The sequence below is a fragment of the Nicotiana sylvestris genome, chromosome 9 (genome assembly GCF_000393655.2).
Source record: "Nicotiana sylvestris chromosome 9, ASM39365v2, whole genome shotgun sequence".
Classification (NCBI taxonomy): Eukaryota; Viridiplantae; Streptophyta; class Magnoliopsida; order Solanales; family Solanaceae; genus Nicotiana; species Nicotiana sylvestris.
In genome coordinates, this window is record NC_091065.1 from 165120304 (window position 1) to 165137226 (window position 16923).

General features: G+C 36.8%; 1 protein-coding gene across 2 annotated transcripts; it reads left to right on the forward strand.

The window, feature by feature from the left end:
- The first annotated feature begins 4060 nt into the window (after positions 1-4060).
- LOC104215909 (uncharacterized) lies at positions 4061-16717 on the forward strand. 2 transcript variants are annotated; one of them, XR_708344.2, is made up of 4 exons: positions 4065-4599; positions 15345-15619; positions 16296-16393; positions 16491-16717. XR_708344.2 is itself a non-coding variant. In XM_009765844.2 (3 exons), exons 2-3 carry the CDS (start codon positions 15367-15369, stop codon positions 16328-16330), a joined length of 288 nt encoding a protein of 95 aa, XP_009764146.1. In that variant the 5' UTR covers positions 4061-4599; positions 15345-15366; the 3' UTR covers positions 16331-16717. The 2 variants fall into 2 exon arrangements, 1 of the variants encoding a protein (XP_009764146.1); XM_009765844.2 differs by having other exon boundaries at positions 4061-4599; positions 16296-16717.
- The last annotated feature ends 206 nt before the right edge of the window (positions 16718-16923 follow it).

The window sequence follows — 16923 nt, forward strand, 5'->3', positions numbered from 1 at the left end:
ATTGTTCAACCCAAGTCCGACCCCGACTGTAATATCACAATTGGTTTGGGTTATTCATTCTATATTAAACTCGTTTATCTAACATTCTTGATTATTTGTGTTGAATCAATCCACATATCCTTAAAATCACGTATAAATTCAATTGTTATCCGTTTTAAGGGTAAACTGAACATATACATGAAAATTTATACTAGTGGTTCCCACTTACTTGATATTTAGTTGAAACTTAAAAAAAAAAGTTTAATACTGTGGCTTATAATTTTAGTAGACAATTGCACATGAGATATACTGTTACACCCCATGTTTTCGTACGTAAGAGTACGTCATAAGTCAATTGATGTAAGCTCAGAAATAAAATCATCATTGAAAAGTTTACAAAGTTAGTTAATCATGTTAGCGTGGAGGTTAGAAATATTTACGATCATGAATACCAAGTACCAAGAGGATTTGAAGGCTTAGAAGCTAAACGTTTGAAGAAAATAAGTTTCGTCGAAAGTCGACAAATTGACAATGTTATAAAATGTACTTTTGGGGTGACACTAGGGTGATCAAAATGGTAAAGAGGTTATGTTATGAGTTATTTTGTCTTTCGTATCTTATGTTTTGAACTCAAGTGAGTTGTGGAACAAAAGTTGGCAAAGATCATCACAAGATACATTTATAAATATGCTGAAATTTAGGTCAAATATAGCTGAGTTTTTCTCCCAACATACTTGGAATTAGAGGATGATCTACTTACCAATACGAGACTATCCAATTGAGTAGAAGTTTTGGGATTGACATAATGATTGTCAATTATTCCATAAATGCTTCATGATTAAATTCTGAATTTAAGGTAAGTATTTTACTTTAGTTTGCTCTTTTAATTCTTGACAATCTATAATTTGATTTTAAATACAAGCAAAAGAAAAGACAATAAATAATGATTATGACTCTAGTAGAGTTTGTAGAAATTATAACCACGTGAAGTGGTAAAATTTTATGTCTTGCCATAATCAAATCTCCCTCTCTCTCTATATATATAAAGTTGGGAATAGAGAAAGTGATGTTCCACCTCTCTTTGGCCAAGAATCACAATTATCTATTTTCTCAAATTTTTGGAGTTTTCCCTACTGTTTCTACTTATATACCCATTTATTTTGTGCTATTTTTAAAAACTAACGAGGAATTACACATATCCTTTTCCACGATCTTTTGGCATTTATTCCTCTCATTCAGTAACGCCTCTTGGTAAAAAACAATAACACCTCTTAATGTTGGAAAACCCAAACGTCACTACTAACCGAACGTTGATTTGCTTGCAATATAATTGGCAAAAACAGTTTCATAATCTCTTAATTACATTTGTATCTTTCCGCTTCTTTTTCTAATCTCATATTGTATTTCTATTCCAAATCCTAATTAAGTCCTCTCCGGTCTCCGCCTTAAAATTGTAATGGTAGAAAGTTGTTATTCATATTATTAAATAATTTTCTAAACTGATGTGTATATATATACACCAAGATCATAGTTTCTAATGACAATGGAGAGGGACAAAGCAAGATCTAAGGAAGTTCTTGAAACATTTACGAAGGAACTGGAGCGGCGTACTCCTGCAACAACTTTATTCTACTTACTTATTATGCCTTTTTTTTGCTCTATGTCAAAGCCTATAGAGTGCAGAAGAAGAACGCCACCAAAAAATGGATAAACTTTTAATATTCTTTCTTTGTTTTTGAACAAGCTAAGGTAAATGCACAAAGATATGTTCAACTTTTAATTTTGGGTTCACCACTATATATGTTCTTCAATTTACCTTAGTTTTTTTTTTGTCTTAATCTATTTTTTCCCCAATACTCATAACTCTTTTACAACCATACGTCTCCAAAACTTTATGAACTGTTTTTCCAAATTTTAGTTTGTTTCCATTTGGTTCATAATACTTAAATATTTGTTTTTAGAAGAACAAGGAGAAGATGCAAAAGCAAATAAGGAGGAGAAAAGAAGAATTATGAGGAGAACAAGATTGGTAGTGACTTTCTTAGAAAAATAAAGAATAACAACCCCACCACAACGAAGAAATCATTTACTGAAAATGATTTGAATTGTTAGTTCTTTTTATATGGTAAGCTTTGTGAATATTTTGATTGAGTATTAAAAAAATTATTATCATATGACTAAAATGAGTTTGAGACAATAAAATTTGAGAAGGCTGCCAGTAGGTCAAGTAAGTTTGTGTGATAATTTGAAGTGATCAAGATTTTTACTTGTGCTATAGATTGTATATTTGTAATAACTATTTTAGAGGGGGTCCAAATCTACTACAATTTAGAAGGATACGAAGTTTTGCCTTAGTAATAGTGTGAGGTAAGTTTTTTTTAAAAAATGTAGATTTAATGGTAATTATATTTTTTTATAGTTAGGATTTAAATGAATTATGTTTTGGTTCCTTATAAGCCTAATGTGTTAACTAATACTTTTATGATTTTAAAAGTTCTTGTTTTGTACAATGGGTGAAGTCGTACAACAATTATTTTTTGCTTTTAGGATTTTAACTATTTCGGGTTTTCAATTTAAATATTACGTTAATACTTACTAATTTCTTTCTTAAATCATGTGTTAATCTCTAATGTAATGTTGTAGTTACTCGATGAAAAATATATCTCATAAAATCGTGTTTTAAATGGCAGAATAATGTATTACAAAATTCAGAATAAGTTCCAAATTTGCGCGGCATGGCAAATAGAAAGTGGTCTTTCTAATAACTACACTTCTTTTACCTTCTCAATTTACAACTCTTAATTTTTTTTGTCATTAGTAATTTTAGTTTTTTAAGATTTTTATTGACACTCCTTGAACTTTCTTAATAGATAAAACTTAAATAAGCTTCATTAGTATACATTTAATTAACTATACATTACATAAAAGTGTAATGCAGATAAATAAACCAAATTTACGAGTTATTCCAAATATATTTTAATTTACAAGTATTTTTTTCTTCATATAAAAGAGGTATAATAATGAATTCGTTATTGCTTTCTGATTTTCTATAGACTGTTGAAGCTTTATGAAATCACGCGAAACGTGATTGAATTCACTAGTCTTAATAATAATAAAGTGTTATTAGTTGTGTACACGTCTGTATGATATAATTTTGACACACCAAACAAAAGTGAATACATACACATGATTTGTTTCAAAGATTAATCCCATAAACGCCATAATCAAGTAAGTACAAGCGGTAAAAGGTGAAAACACACATAGGTTATAAAAGACTTAATTAACAAATAATAAAGCCAAGTGTCACACCTCCGTTTTCCGCCCCCGCGAGGGGTGAAGGAGTTTTTTCAATTAAAGGAGGAAAATCGTTTTATTTTGAATTTTTTGGGAGTAATTCTTTCATAGGGCAAAAATCACGTGCTTACACCAGGTATGGTCATAAAGCGACCGTGCTAAAATCACGGAATCTGAGAATGCCTAACACTTTCTTACGGGTTAATTCCTTACCCGGTCTTTTGTATTTCGCAGACTTTAACAGAGTCAATTTTTCTTGATTTGAGATTTTAAAATAAACCGGTTGTTGAGCACCTAATTTTTGCCCTAATGCAAAATACTCCTAAAAATATTCTAAAATAGTTTAGAGTTGTTAATGCATATTTAGAGTTGTTTTAAAATCATAAAAATCATAAAAGAATGTTCAAACCTTAATTTCATAGCATGTTAGATTTTAAATTGCATTTACGATTTAATTACATTGTTAAATTCATCTTTTAAAAACTAAAAAAAATTGCATTCTTAAGGTAGTTAATTAAATAGTTGCATTAGTCCGTCATTAGGTAAAATAAATAAATAGGCTAGCCATATAAAAATTAGATTCAATTAAAGTTTGAGTTTAAAATGGCTAGAGTTTGCAAATATCTGATATTGAAAAGAAAGAAAAGAGCTAGGTTTGCCAAGGCTTCAAACGAACTGGGCCAAGGACTGAGGCCCAATCTTTAACCAAACAGCCGCCCGAATTTGTCCAAATGCCCGACCCGTCTGGCTCCAGGTCTCAAGTGCCGTTCAGCTCCAAAACATCGTCGTCCCTATTTTCCACCTACTAAAACACTCCCTCCTCCAAAAGAGACGGACAGACCTCCCCTTCCAAAAACCCTAGCAGTCTTCTCTTTCTCTTTTCTAAACAGCTCTACACTGCTCTTTCTCACTTCACTCCCATCCAAACACGAATATTCCTCTCTCATACACACTAACTCACACATTTAGAAACTAGAGAAAGGGGATGGAAATTTGAATTAAAAATTCCGGATCTGAAGAAAAGAAAAAAAGGGGTTTGAAGAATTCATTCTGATTTCTGCTAAGCTGTTTTAGTAGTTTTCTGGGCTCCCAAGAAGTTTTTGAATTCGAAGTTGAAGCTGTGTGTTGATTTCTGCTGTTGAATTGACCGTTTAGTGGCTGAACTCATACCTTTATTTTGGTCCATTTCTTCTGCTGTTGTTCTGCCTTTTAGTGTTGTTCGAAGTCTAAGCTGCTGATTTTCGCTGAAGTTGGGCTCCAATTCGAAGCATCTCCCATTTATCTGGCTTTCGGTCCAGTTTGCTTTTTTGTTTTTGCTTCAAACAGGTACACATATATTCCTAAGCTTGTAGTATTTGGGTAAATGGAATGAAAGTTATGCAATTTCCTGTTGGTTTGAATCCGTATGTTAGTTTGCTTGGTTGTGATAATGACAGACCTATGAATGCTAGATTAGTTGAATTTAATCACTTTAAAGCTAATTCTGATCCTAAAAAAGCATAATCTGGACACGGCGTATAAAGATCTATGTGATATTTGATTTATGAATCATGTTTAATTGTGTTTTTGAAGAAAGGTTAGCACAATTTTTATGCACAGTTGAATTTAGTTGTGTATGGATCCTACTGGATTTTACTCTTAAAATCATTGTATTAGTGTTGAGTTCAAATTACAAATGGGATGTTGAAAAATCCTTTGTCATAACGGAGGCCAGGCCAATTCGTTTGGGCCATTCTAAATGAATGACCCAACAGAACTCATTTGGATGTTGCTTGGGCCTGAATAAAAGGCCCGGATGTCTTTCCTCTTATGACAATTAGGACTGGACCCATGCACAGTCTCAAACCTTAGGAAATAATCATTAATGAACATATAATAAATCATCGTAACTATGGGTACGGTTCCCGTGACATAGTCATGATATGTAAAACCCAATTTGAGTGTGCGTTTCACGTCATTCGACCATAACTTCAAATAATAATAAAAATCAACATGTTGTAGATCGCGAGTGCGATTCACGTGATGCTATTCGCAATATTTACAAAAACAAAACGCGTGCGCGACATGTTCAAATGAATTCCATAAATAATTAAAAGCGGTATAAAAGCACAAGATAATTAGGCCAATTTTAATAGTTGAGTGACCGTGCTAAAATCACATAACTCGGGAGCGCTTCACACCTTCTCCCGTGTTAACAGAAGTACTTACCCGGTTTTCTGTGTTCGTGGACCATAATTAAGAGCCAAATTTCCTCGATTTGAGATTTAAAATAAACCGGTGACTTGGGACACCATAAATTATTCCAAGTGGCGATTCTGAAATTAAATAAATAATCCCATTTCGATTAATGTCACTTTAATTGAAAAAACTCCCTATCCCCTCATGAAAAAGGAGGTGCGACACCGGTGACTTGGGACACCTTAATAATTATTCCAAGCGGCATCTCTAATTAAAATAAATAATCTCATTTCAAATAATGTCATTTTAATAGGAAAAACTCTTTATCTTCGGAAAAGAGGTGTGACACAAGGATTAGCTAATCTTATTGTTATCCAAACTAATCGTTCAATACCCGTGTACCTCTCCCTTGTCACCACTTTAAAATCCAGTAAGATGAGGTATGTAAAGAAATTCTTGAAAGTTTAAATCTTGAAAATGGTAGTATTAAAAATCTAAGTATTGGTTCTTTTCTTAGGAAAGGTCTTGAATATTATTGGAATTTAAAGAAAGATCAAGAAAATGTTGAAGTGTTTGATAAATGGAGTAGAAAAGCACTTGAAGAAGGTGTTTTTGCTATGTTTGAGAATATACATAGGCATTATTCATCAGTTGGTGATTTGGGTACTTTAGATTTCAATGGAGAAAGTCAGTATTGTAATTTTTCTGGAGATGAACTAACTATAGCTAAAGGGTATTCAACTGTGGTTGAATCTTTGACATCTGTTTTACCACCTGGTTTGATTCAGTTAGGCCGAAAAGTCATGGAAATTGAATAGCAATCTGATAATTGTGACTTAAAATTTGAAAATGGTGTGACACATGGATTAGCTAATCTTATTGTTATCCAAACTAATTGTTCAATACCCGTGTACCTCTCCCTTTTCACCACTTTAAAAAGGTGAATTAAATTTGCCACTTAGGAGCCACATGCTAGTCCCAAAGGCTAATCAACAAAAATACGAATTAAGTTGAACAAAATAAAGCTTCATCCATGAATAAGGCCATAGTTGAGCTGTTTTGCAACCGGTGGAAGGTTATTTAATCCCAATTATAACCGAGAGCAAAAGTCATCTCAATTAATTTGACATTGAGGAATGGTGAAGTAGAACTTCTATTCATACTTAGGGACCATTTTGGTTAAAATTTTGAAATGCGTTAGGACTATAATTGCAAAAACTAAAAAATGTTATATTATCTCGGTTAATTTGTGTCTTACTTATAGTTTTGATGTGTTTTAAAAAATAATTATTTTTATAATACTTTCATTTTATCTTTAATGATACACAAGATTCCAACCGAGGACATGACCCTTGATAGGAGGGTGTGGAGGCTGAGAATTAGGGTAGAAGGTTAGTAGGTAGTCGAGCATTTCCCTGTGTCTTCCTTAGTTCAATAGTATTAGTGTATTTTGGTATCCCTTCTATTCTTAGTTTGCTATTACCACATATTTTGCACTGTTGTTATTTGCCTTCCGTACGCCCTTAGTTAGTTATCAGCTGCATGTATCATCAACATGCCTGTCTGCCCCATGATTTAGGCCCCTTTTATTGACCAAGTTTCAAGAATTTACCCATAAAACTTGATGACTTAGTGATACCTGGAAGAAGCCAGGCACATGTGGGGTCCAGAGCCAACTTTTAATGACACATAAGCTTCCATCAGCTACTGAACCTCCTTGTTTCTACTTAAAGGCTAGATTACAAAACAAACAAGAGATTGCACCCACTTCAATACTCAAAAAAACCAGAAAAAGGAAGAGCTTTGGGTCATCGTTCATGGTGCTAGCAGAAAAATAAAGAGCTCTGGGTTATCATCCATGGCTTTTCAATCTATACCCAAGTGTGTTATATGCACATTATAGATACAAATTAAAAGTAAATGGACGGCACAAATATTTTGAGTAGAAAATAATTGAAAAAAAAGGAGAAACGCTATAGAGATGATATAGCAAGAAAATACTCCCAACATTTAATACGAGAAGAGTAGCCGGTGAAGGAGCAGAGTCAGAAGCAAAGTAAAAGCTTCTGTGAGCAGCTTGTTCGGGTTTGACGAGATGGATATCGGAAAGGATTAAGGGGGATTGTCGTTCATTTATAATAACCATGTAATTTTTGCTTAAAGTTACTTGAGGTGACAGAATGGGGAAAAGACAATGCAATCTCAGCTCTTAAATTTTGAATGTACATGTGGCTCACATCAAAATGTCTATTGAAGATTACTGGATGAATACATTATTGGAGCGTATCCGAACCCTACTTACATGTGCATATATGTTTATGGTCCTTTTAATTATTGAAGATAGATGGACTGCACCTTCAATTCTTGTATTTTTAATCTTACCTTGAGTTTCTCCACCATTTTTATTTATTTCATTAGTAGCCTGATCACCTTTACTCATTTTTACTCAATAAAAATAGTAGACAAATAAACTCACTTTCATCAGTCACGATCAACAAAGTTTATAGCGTGTTAGCGGAAACGTAAAAGAAAGAACATAAGATTTAACGTGGTTCGGATCAAAATAATCCTACGTCCACCAGAGAACAATTGCCCTTTTAATATTAACAAAGGAAGGGGAGATTTCCCAATTACACTTAAGAGAATTTCTCTCTTAACTCTCTACTCACTACAATGTATTGTATTATTTTGGGATGATTTCTACAAGTGAAGGAGTGCATCTATTTATAGAGGTAAAGACCTCCTCTTGATGTCATTGGTGACATCAAACTACCTCCTCTTGATGTCATGGGTGACATCAAAGGAGGAAGCTTCCTCCTAGCATCCACACCAACTCTTTCCACCAACTCTTCCAATTGGCATGCCATTGTTGACTAAACATAAACCAACATTTTCAGCATGCCATTGTTAACTAAACATAAACCAACATTTTCAATCTCCACCTTGGTTTGCGTTTCGAGCGTGTGAACAACTCTGGCCAAAACTTCTAAGCTTACTGGGCAACCCCGTTGTAAGAAACAAGAAGAATCAAACCATTGTTGAACATACCACCTCCACCTAGCAACTGTTCTCTTCGGAGTTGCATCAGTTGATGCACACCCCCGCCAAGTCCTTGCAGTGTGCAAACTTAGCGAGCGGGACTATCTTGGTCAACATGTCTGCAGCATTATCGTCTGTGATAACCTTCACGACCTTGATAGTTCCCTCATCAATAACATCTCGAATAAAATGAAATCTGACATCAATGTGTTTAGTGCGCTCATGAAATCTCTGATTTTTCATTAGATGAATAGCACTCTGACTATCACATCTAAGAGTTGATTCCAGCTGAACCAAACTCAATTCCGCTACTAAACTTTTCAACCAGATAGCTTCCTTTACCGCCTCCGCTGCTGCCATGTATTCTGCTTCTGTCGTAGACAAAGCGACAATCGACTGCAAAGTCGACTTCCAACTGACGGCACTGCCAACGAGGGTAAAGATGTATCCAGTTGTGGACCTTCTTCTGTCAAGATCTCCTGCATAGTCAGAATCCACATAACCGAGAATTGAAATACCTGTACCACTTTTTCGAAAGGTAAGACCAACACCAGAAGCTCCTTTGAGATATCTCAATATCCACTTGACAGCTTCCCAATGCCTCTTTCCTGGGTTGGACATGTATCTACTTACCACACTTACAGATTGAGCAATATCTGGACGTGTGCATACCATAGCATACATAATACTACCAACTGCACTGGCATAAGGAATCTTTGACATATGCTCCACCTCATCCTCGGACTGAGGCATTTGTGACTCTGAAAGTTTAAAATGAGGAGCTAATGGTGTACTTACAGGCTTGCACGTTTGCATATTGAATCTCTCGAGAACCCTTTCAATATACCTCTTCTGAGAAAGATGTACAACATCGTCTTCTCTTGAAATCTCCATACCAAGGATTTTCTTTGCAGCTCCTAAATCCTTCATGTCAAATTCCTTACTCAACAGTTTCTTCAAAGCATTTATCTCTGTAATGTTGTTAGCAGCAATAAGCATATCATCAACATACAACAGTAAATAAATCATTGAGTTACCAGACATCTTCTTGTGATACACACAACTATCAAATGCACTCCTTGAGAATTCATGTGTAGTCATGAATGCATCAAACCTCTTGTACCACTGTCTAGGGGATTGCTTCAAACCATACAAAGACTTCTTTAGTTGGCATACGTGATCTTCTTTTCCCTCAGCTAGGAAACCTTCAGGTTGATCCATATAGATTGTCTCTTCTAGATCACCGTGTAAGAAAGCAGTTTTGACATCAAGCTGTTGAAGCTCCAAGTCAAATTGTGCAACCAATGCTAGTAGCACGCGAATTGAGCTATGCTTCACGACCGGAGAGAAAATCTCATTGTAGTCAATTCCCTCCTTTTGGCTGAAACCTTTTGCAACCAATCTCGCCTTGAACCTAGCATCTTCCACTTCAGGAATTCCCTCTTTCTTTCGGTAGACCCACTTGCATCCAACTGTCCTCTTCCCCTTTTGTCTTTTCACTAAGACCCATGTCTGATTCTTGTGAAGAGACTCCATCTCTTCAGTCATGGCTAACCGCCATTGTGCGGCATCCTTGCAAGAAGTTGCTTCAATATACGAGGAGGGCTCCAGATCTTTAATCTCTTCTTGTGCAGCTACGAACGCATATGCAATCAAGTTTGCTTGATTTATAAGGCGTTCCGGTTCTCGTGTCTGCCTCTTCTCCCTCCCCTTCGCAATTGTGTATGGTTCATTGACAGCAAGTTCTTCAAGGCCTACATCTTCTGACTCATCTTTAACCTGAGTCTCTTGATCCTTTTCCTTGGCAAGCTCCACCGGAAGCTCCACCTGCTCGTTGTTCTTGTTTCCTGAAAACTCCACGGAAACTTTACGGGGATCAAGTATAGAGGATTCATCGAAGGTGACATCTCTACTAACTATAAATTTGAGTAAAGACAAACACCAAAGTTTGTACCCTTTTACTCCATCCACATACCCTACGAATATGGCCTTCTTAGCCCTTGGTTCAAGCTTTCCTTCATTAACGTGATAATAAGCTGGACACCCAAATACTCGTAAGTATGAATAGTTAGAGGGTTCACCTGACCATACCTCATTCGGAGTCTTAAAGTCAATTGCCGATGCTGGAGATCGATTGACAATATGAGCAGCAGTGTGAACTGCTTCAGCCCAAAATACTTTGGACATTTTGGCTTGTAGGAGCATACAACGAGCCTTTTCAAGAAGAGTTCTGTTCATTCTCTCGGCAACTCCATTCTGCTGTGGGGTATGCCTGACAGTCCTATGTCTTGAGATCCCATGAACCTTGCAGAATTCATTAAACTCTTCATTGCAAAACTCCAAGCCATTGTCTGTGCGAAGATACTTGATTTTCCGCTCCATTTGATTTTCAACCAAAATCTTCCACTCTTTAAATGCTTCAAAAGCATCACTTTTTGCCTTCAAAAAATACACCCAAACCTTTCGTGAGAAATCATCAATAAAAATGAGAAGATACCTCTTTCCGCCCTTCGATGGAAGTTTAGAAGGACCCCATAAATCTGAATGGATGTAGTCTAGCACTCCTCTTGTCTTGTGTTTGCCAGTGCTGAAGCTGACCTTCTTCTGCTTCCCTAGAACGCAGTGCTCACAGAAGTCAAGCGTGCTGATCTTCTCACCTTCCAAAAGTTTACGATTGCTCAACATCTCCAGTCCACGTGCGCTCATATGACCCAGTCTCATGTGCCATAGTCTTGCCTTGTCATCATTAGATAACTGCACTGTAGATGCATTTGCAGAGCCAACAATGGTGCTTCCGGCCAATGTGTAAAGGCCGTTCTCCAGCTTGCCTTTCAGCATGACTAAAGAACCTTTAGTCACCTTCATAGTTCCTGCTTCGCTCATGTACCTGTAGCCTTGTTCATCCAGAGTACCCAAGGAGATCAAATTCTTCTTCAGATCAGGAACATGACGGACTTGTGTAATAGTCCTCACGATTCCATCATGGCAGCGAACCCGAACTGAGCCAATGCCAACTATTGCACAAGTTGCATTATTGCCCATTACTACGGTTCCTCCACTTTTCTCGTAGCTGCTAAACCAGTCTTTTCGGAACGTCATATGCAGAGTACAAGCAGAGTCTAACACCCATTTGTTTTCATAACTACTATTATTATTACACGATGTTGTTAGTACATAATCATTATCAAAATTATGTACCTGTTCAACTGTAGATGCACTCGCCTTTTCCTTGGACTTTGACATTGGGCAATCTCGTTCAAAGTGCCCCTTCTTGCCACAACCCCAACACTCTGTATTCTTCTTGTTCACACGAGACTTTGATCTGTGCTTTGATTTGGTCTTTCCCTGTTGGCTAGTCCGGCCTCTTACAAAGAGGCCACTTGCCTGGTCATCTCTATCTCCTTCAATGTGCCTCCGCACATCACTAGAGTTAAGTGCCTGCCGCACTTGCTCAAGCTTGATAGGCTCCTTGCTATACATCATTGAATTCTCAATATCACGATATCCTGAAGTCAATGAAAATAGCAAAGCACATGCAAGCGTCTCCTCCTCCCTTTTAATTCCTGCAATCTGTAAGTCCATGACAAGTTTATTAAACGCATCTAAATGATCTTGTAACGAAGTACCTGACCCCATCTTAAATGTGTGAAGACGCCGTTGTAACAACATTCTTGTTGTCACTGATCGGTCTTGGTATAGCCCTTCTAGCTTTTCCCACAACTGTTTGGCCGTCTCTTCGGTACCCGTACTCACTTCACAAAGCACGTTAGGTGCAAGGGATAGTTGGATTGCACTCAATGCATCCCCTTCAATCTTCTCCTTGTCGGGAGCTGATATATCCGTAGGATACTTTCCGTCAATAGCATGGATTGAACCTTCCCTCCGCAGTAACGCCATCATCTGGATCTTCCAGATATTGAAGTTGTTGCGTCCATTGAATCTATCAATTTCAAACTTCATGGAACTCATATTTGCTTGTTCTTTCTCCTTGGATCGTTAAAGAATCCTGTCGCTCTGATACCAATTGTTAGCGGAAACGTAAAAGAAAGAACACAAGATTTAACGTGGTTCGGATCAAAATAATCCTACGTCCACCAGAGAACAATTGCCCTTTTAATATTAACAAAGGAAGGGGAGATTTCCCAATTACACTTAAGAGAATTTCTCTCTTAACTCTCTACTCACTACAATGTATTGTATTATTTTGGGATGATTTCTACAAGTGAAGGAGTGCATCTATTTATAGAGGTAAAGACCTACTCTTGATGTCATTGGTGACATCAAACTACCTCCTCTTGATGTCATGGGTTCCTCCTTTGATGTCACCCATGACATCAAGAGGAGGTAGCTTCCTCCTAGCATCCACACCAACACTTTCCACCAACTCTTCCAATTGACATGCCATTGTTGACTAAACATAAACCAACATTTTCAGCATGCCATTGCTGACTAAACATAAACCAACATTTTCATAGCGATTCTGTTATTACTGACTATTAGTGCTTCTTTCATACTCTTTTTTGCTTTCTTGGGTTTTGTTTTCTAAATACCTTGTATTGATATTACTTGCTATACGCTTCTTCCATCCTTTCTTTAGCTGATGGCCTATCGGAAATAGTCTCCCTACCCCCTTCCAAGGTAGGGGTAAGACTGCGTACATCCTACCCTCCCAGACTCCACTTGTGGGATTACACTTGGTTGTTTTTGTTGTTATTGTTGTTTGTTGGTGTTGGGGCCAGCTTATGCGCACACCGACTATTCCATCGGATACTCTCCCTCCTACCAGCATAAGTATCAAGTGACTCTACTCACAAACACGCTTAGGCATATGGGAAGAACTCACCTAGTCTCTTTTGCCTCCACTAAGATTTAACTTGAGACCTCATAATTCTCCTCCCACTTCATTTACCACTAGGCCACACCTTTGGGTTAGTTTGTAAGCTAACTTACTACAATTAAGGCACGTATCGCCACCTGTTCAGTGTTTATGAGTGACAGCAGGAAACTCGTTTCGTGGAAATGAAATTATATTCCTAAATGATCCGTATATCTTGACGGTAACCGAGTCTTGGGTTGTTAACCTTGTCCTGTTATTAATTTAAGCTCATTGATTCAGATTAGTGAATCAGATTTTTGGTAAACTCTGGATCTCCAAGCCAAAAGACAAAGTGAACAAAAATAAAGTTGAGTAACTTCATTTATCAACATATAAGCTTGCCCCCTATATTAAATGGATAAAGAGAAAAGTAGAAGTGGTTGATTCAGTGTAGCTAGCAAGAAAAATAGCATGATACTGTTGCTCCTTTCAGTTATACTCATTTGCTTCCTTCTGAACATCATACTTTGAACGCGCAAATTCAATCAAAGCTTCTGTTAGCATTGGAAAATGAACAAGTCCCACCTGTATAAAAGTTAACATAAAAGATTTCTACAGTTGAAATCTTTTGGAAAGACTTTACTTTTAGTTACCAATTCAAAAAAAAAAATCTTTTGTAAAGACTTACTGCTAGAATTAGTAAGAATTGAAAACCCTATTATGTTAACTTTTATACGGGTGGGACTTGTTCATTTTCCAATGCTAACAGAGGCTTTGATTGAATTTGCGCGTTCAGAGTATGATGTTCAGAAGAAAGCAAATGAGTATTAACTGAAAGGAGCAACAATATCATGCTATTTTTCTTGCTAGCTACACTGAATCAACCACTTCTACTTTTCTCTTTATCCCTTTAATATAGGGGGCAAGCTTATATGTTGATAAATGAAGTTACTCAACTTTATTTTTGTTCACTTTGTCTTTTGGCTTGGAGATCCAGATTTTACCAAAAATCCGATTCACTAATTTGAATCAATGAGCTTAAATTAATAACAGGACAAGGTTAACAACAACCCAAGACTCGGTTACCGTCAAGATATACGGATCATTTAGGAACATAATTTCATTTCCATGAAACGAGTTTCCTGCTGTCACTCATAAACACTGAACAGGTGGCGATACGTGCCTTAATTGTAGTAAGTTAGCTTATAAACTAACCCAAAGGTATGGTAAATGAAGTGGGAGGAGAATCATGAGGTCTCAAGTTAAATCTTGGTGGAGGCAAAAGAGACTAGGTGAGTTCTTCCCATATGCCTAAGCGTGTTTGTGAGTAGAGTCACTTGATACTTATGCTGGTGGGAGGGAGAGTATCCAGTGGCATAGTCGGTGTGCACATAAGCTGGCCCCAACAACAAAAGCAACACAGTGTAATCCCACAAGTGGAGTCTAGGAGGGTAGGATGTACACAGTCTTACCCCTACCTTGGAAGGGCAGAGAGACTATTTCCGATAGGCCATTGACTAAAGAAAGGATGGAAGAAGCACTTATAGCAAGTAATATCAATACAAGGTATTTAGAAAACAAAACCCAAGAAAGCAAAAGAGAGTATGAAAGAAGCACTAATAGTCAGTAATAATAGTACAAGATATGAAATGATAACTAACTAAGGGCGTACGGAAGGCAAGTAACAACAGTGCAAAATATGTGGTAATAGCAAAATAAGAATAAAAGGGATACCAAAATACACTAGTACTATTGAACTAAGGAAGACACAGGGAAATACTCGACTACCTACGAACCTTCTACCCTAATTCTTAGCCTCCACACCCTCCTATCAAGGGTCATGTCCTCAGTTAGCTCCAGCTGGCCCCAACACCATCGTCATAAAAAAAAGTTAGCCTAAAACGGTTCGGCCATCTTCAAAATGAAAAACCAAAATGCTGTTGTATGAGCGAATGCTGTAATGTACTAGTGTGCCAAGACTTCCCTCAATTTCAAATTTAGGCTCTAATCTTTCTTGTATTTTTTTATTTATAAACAGGGTACTAGGCTAGGGTCCTGTAATGCGTGCCGAACAGCCAAAAGACTCAATGAAAGAGATGGACTGGAAAACTCTGGGTGGAACAGAAAGTAATGAATCTGGTATTGGACCAGCTGTGAAGAAACGGCTACCTAAAAAAATTCGACAAGTTCCTGAGTATTATTTTCTTCCACGAAGATCCTTACCATACAACATCGCCTTTTACGGGTCATTTATTGCTGCTGGTGTTGGTGCAGGAATGCTGCTTGAAGTATGGATCAACAAGAAGATAAAAGGTAATCACTTACTACTATAATTCGAAATAGACTGAATCGTATATGTCATCAGTTTCCAGTTTTAGTATTTGAGCATACGTCAGTAGCATGGAAAGCCTATAGCTTCTTTTACGAGCTCTGTTTGAAGGCAAATTATAAGGTGCTATTTGTCCATTCTTATTGATAGCATATAGAATCTTTTAACGAGCTATCTTGGGGTTCCCAGAAAACGTGTTATGTTGTAATGCATATAATCCTTCTCTAGGTTATATCAAAATACTTGAGGATACTGCTCAATTATTCAGATTTGGCTGTTAAATTGTTTGGACGCCGTAAATGCTTGTCATAAGATTTCTACTCTGTACTTCTCTTCTCGTCCAATTGAGAATGACTCACACCGACTATATGGAAATAATCTCCATCAAAAAGCCCTTGTGGGGTGCCAAAGGCAAAAGTGTAAAATTAACAGCATATCCTGAACTCAGAGCAGTTCTCCAGGCACATCTCCTTAGAAACCTTTTCTAGTGCAGCACAACATCTGTTTGATTTATCTTGTATTTTCCAATCATATGGGGTGCAGCCCTTCCCCAAAACTATGAACGTGGAATCTTTGTGCACCGGACTGCCCTTTATAGTAATTTTCTCTTTTCCTCTATTTGTTGGTTTGTCTTTAAGTTGATTTGCTCTCTGATCGCAGAGGATGGAGGAGTCATTTGGGAGTTTGACAAATGAATGCTGGATTTTTTCTCAGCAGTTTCTACTATTAACGTTTCAAATGCTCTTTCGTCCTAAGGGGTAAACGTGGTTCGGACAGCTGAATTTTGAATCCATTAGCACATGATTATTAATCTTTCTTTTGCATCCAAACCAATTTTGTAACAATATATTTCAGGAGAGATGATGAGCTTAATTGAAGCAAGCACGTTCAGTGAAGAAGCTTAGTATTGTTGTGTATTTCAGGGGAATTGTGTCGGAATTTGCAAATTCTACTGAAACATTAAGTTATATAACGCCATAATGGCTTAATATTTGAAAATAGAGACATCAGGCAAATGGCCATGTTATTTGTACATTATATCCCTTTACAATTTTAACGGAAAAGGGTCATATTTACTCATACTCTTCAAAAAGGGTTATATTTATTCTTTGTTATACTTTTTTGATATATTTATCCTTATCGTTATACTTTAGGATCATATTTGTCCCTGTACTCTTCAAAAAGGGTTACATTTGTCCTTCGTGATACTTTTTTGACATATTTATCCTTACAGTGATATGTTAGGATCATATTTGCCCCTCATCAATTAAATCCCCATGTCCCACCT

Bases quoted from the DNA above. Each gene is read 5' to 3' on its own strand.
- LOC104215909 (XM_009765844.2), top strand. From the start codon at position 15,367: ATGCGTGCCGAACAGCCAAAAGACTCAATGAAAGAGATGGACTGGAAA. The intron at 15,620-16,295 runs GTAATCACTTAC...CTCTGATCGCAG, and splicing joins GATCAACAAGAAGATAAAAG to AGGATGGAGGAGTCATTTGG.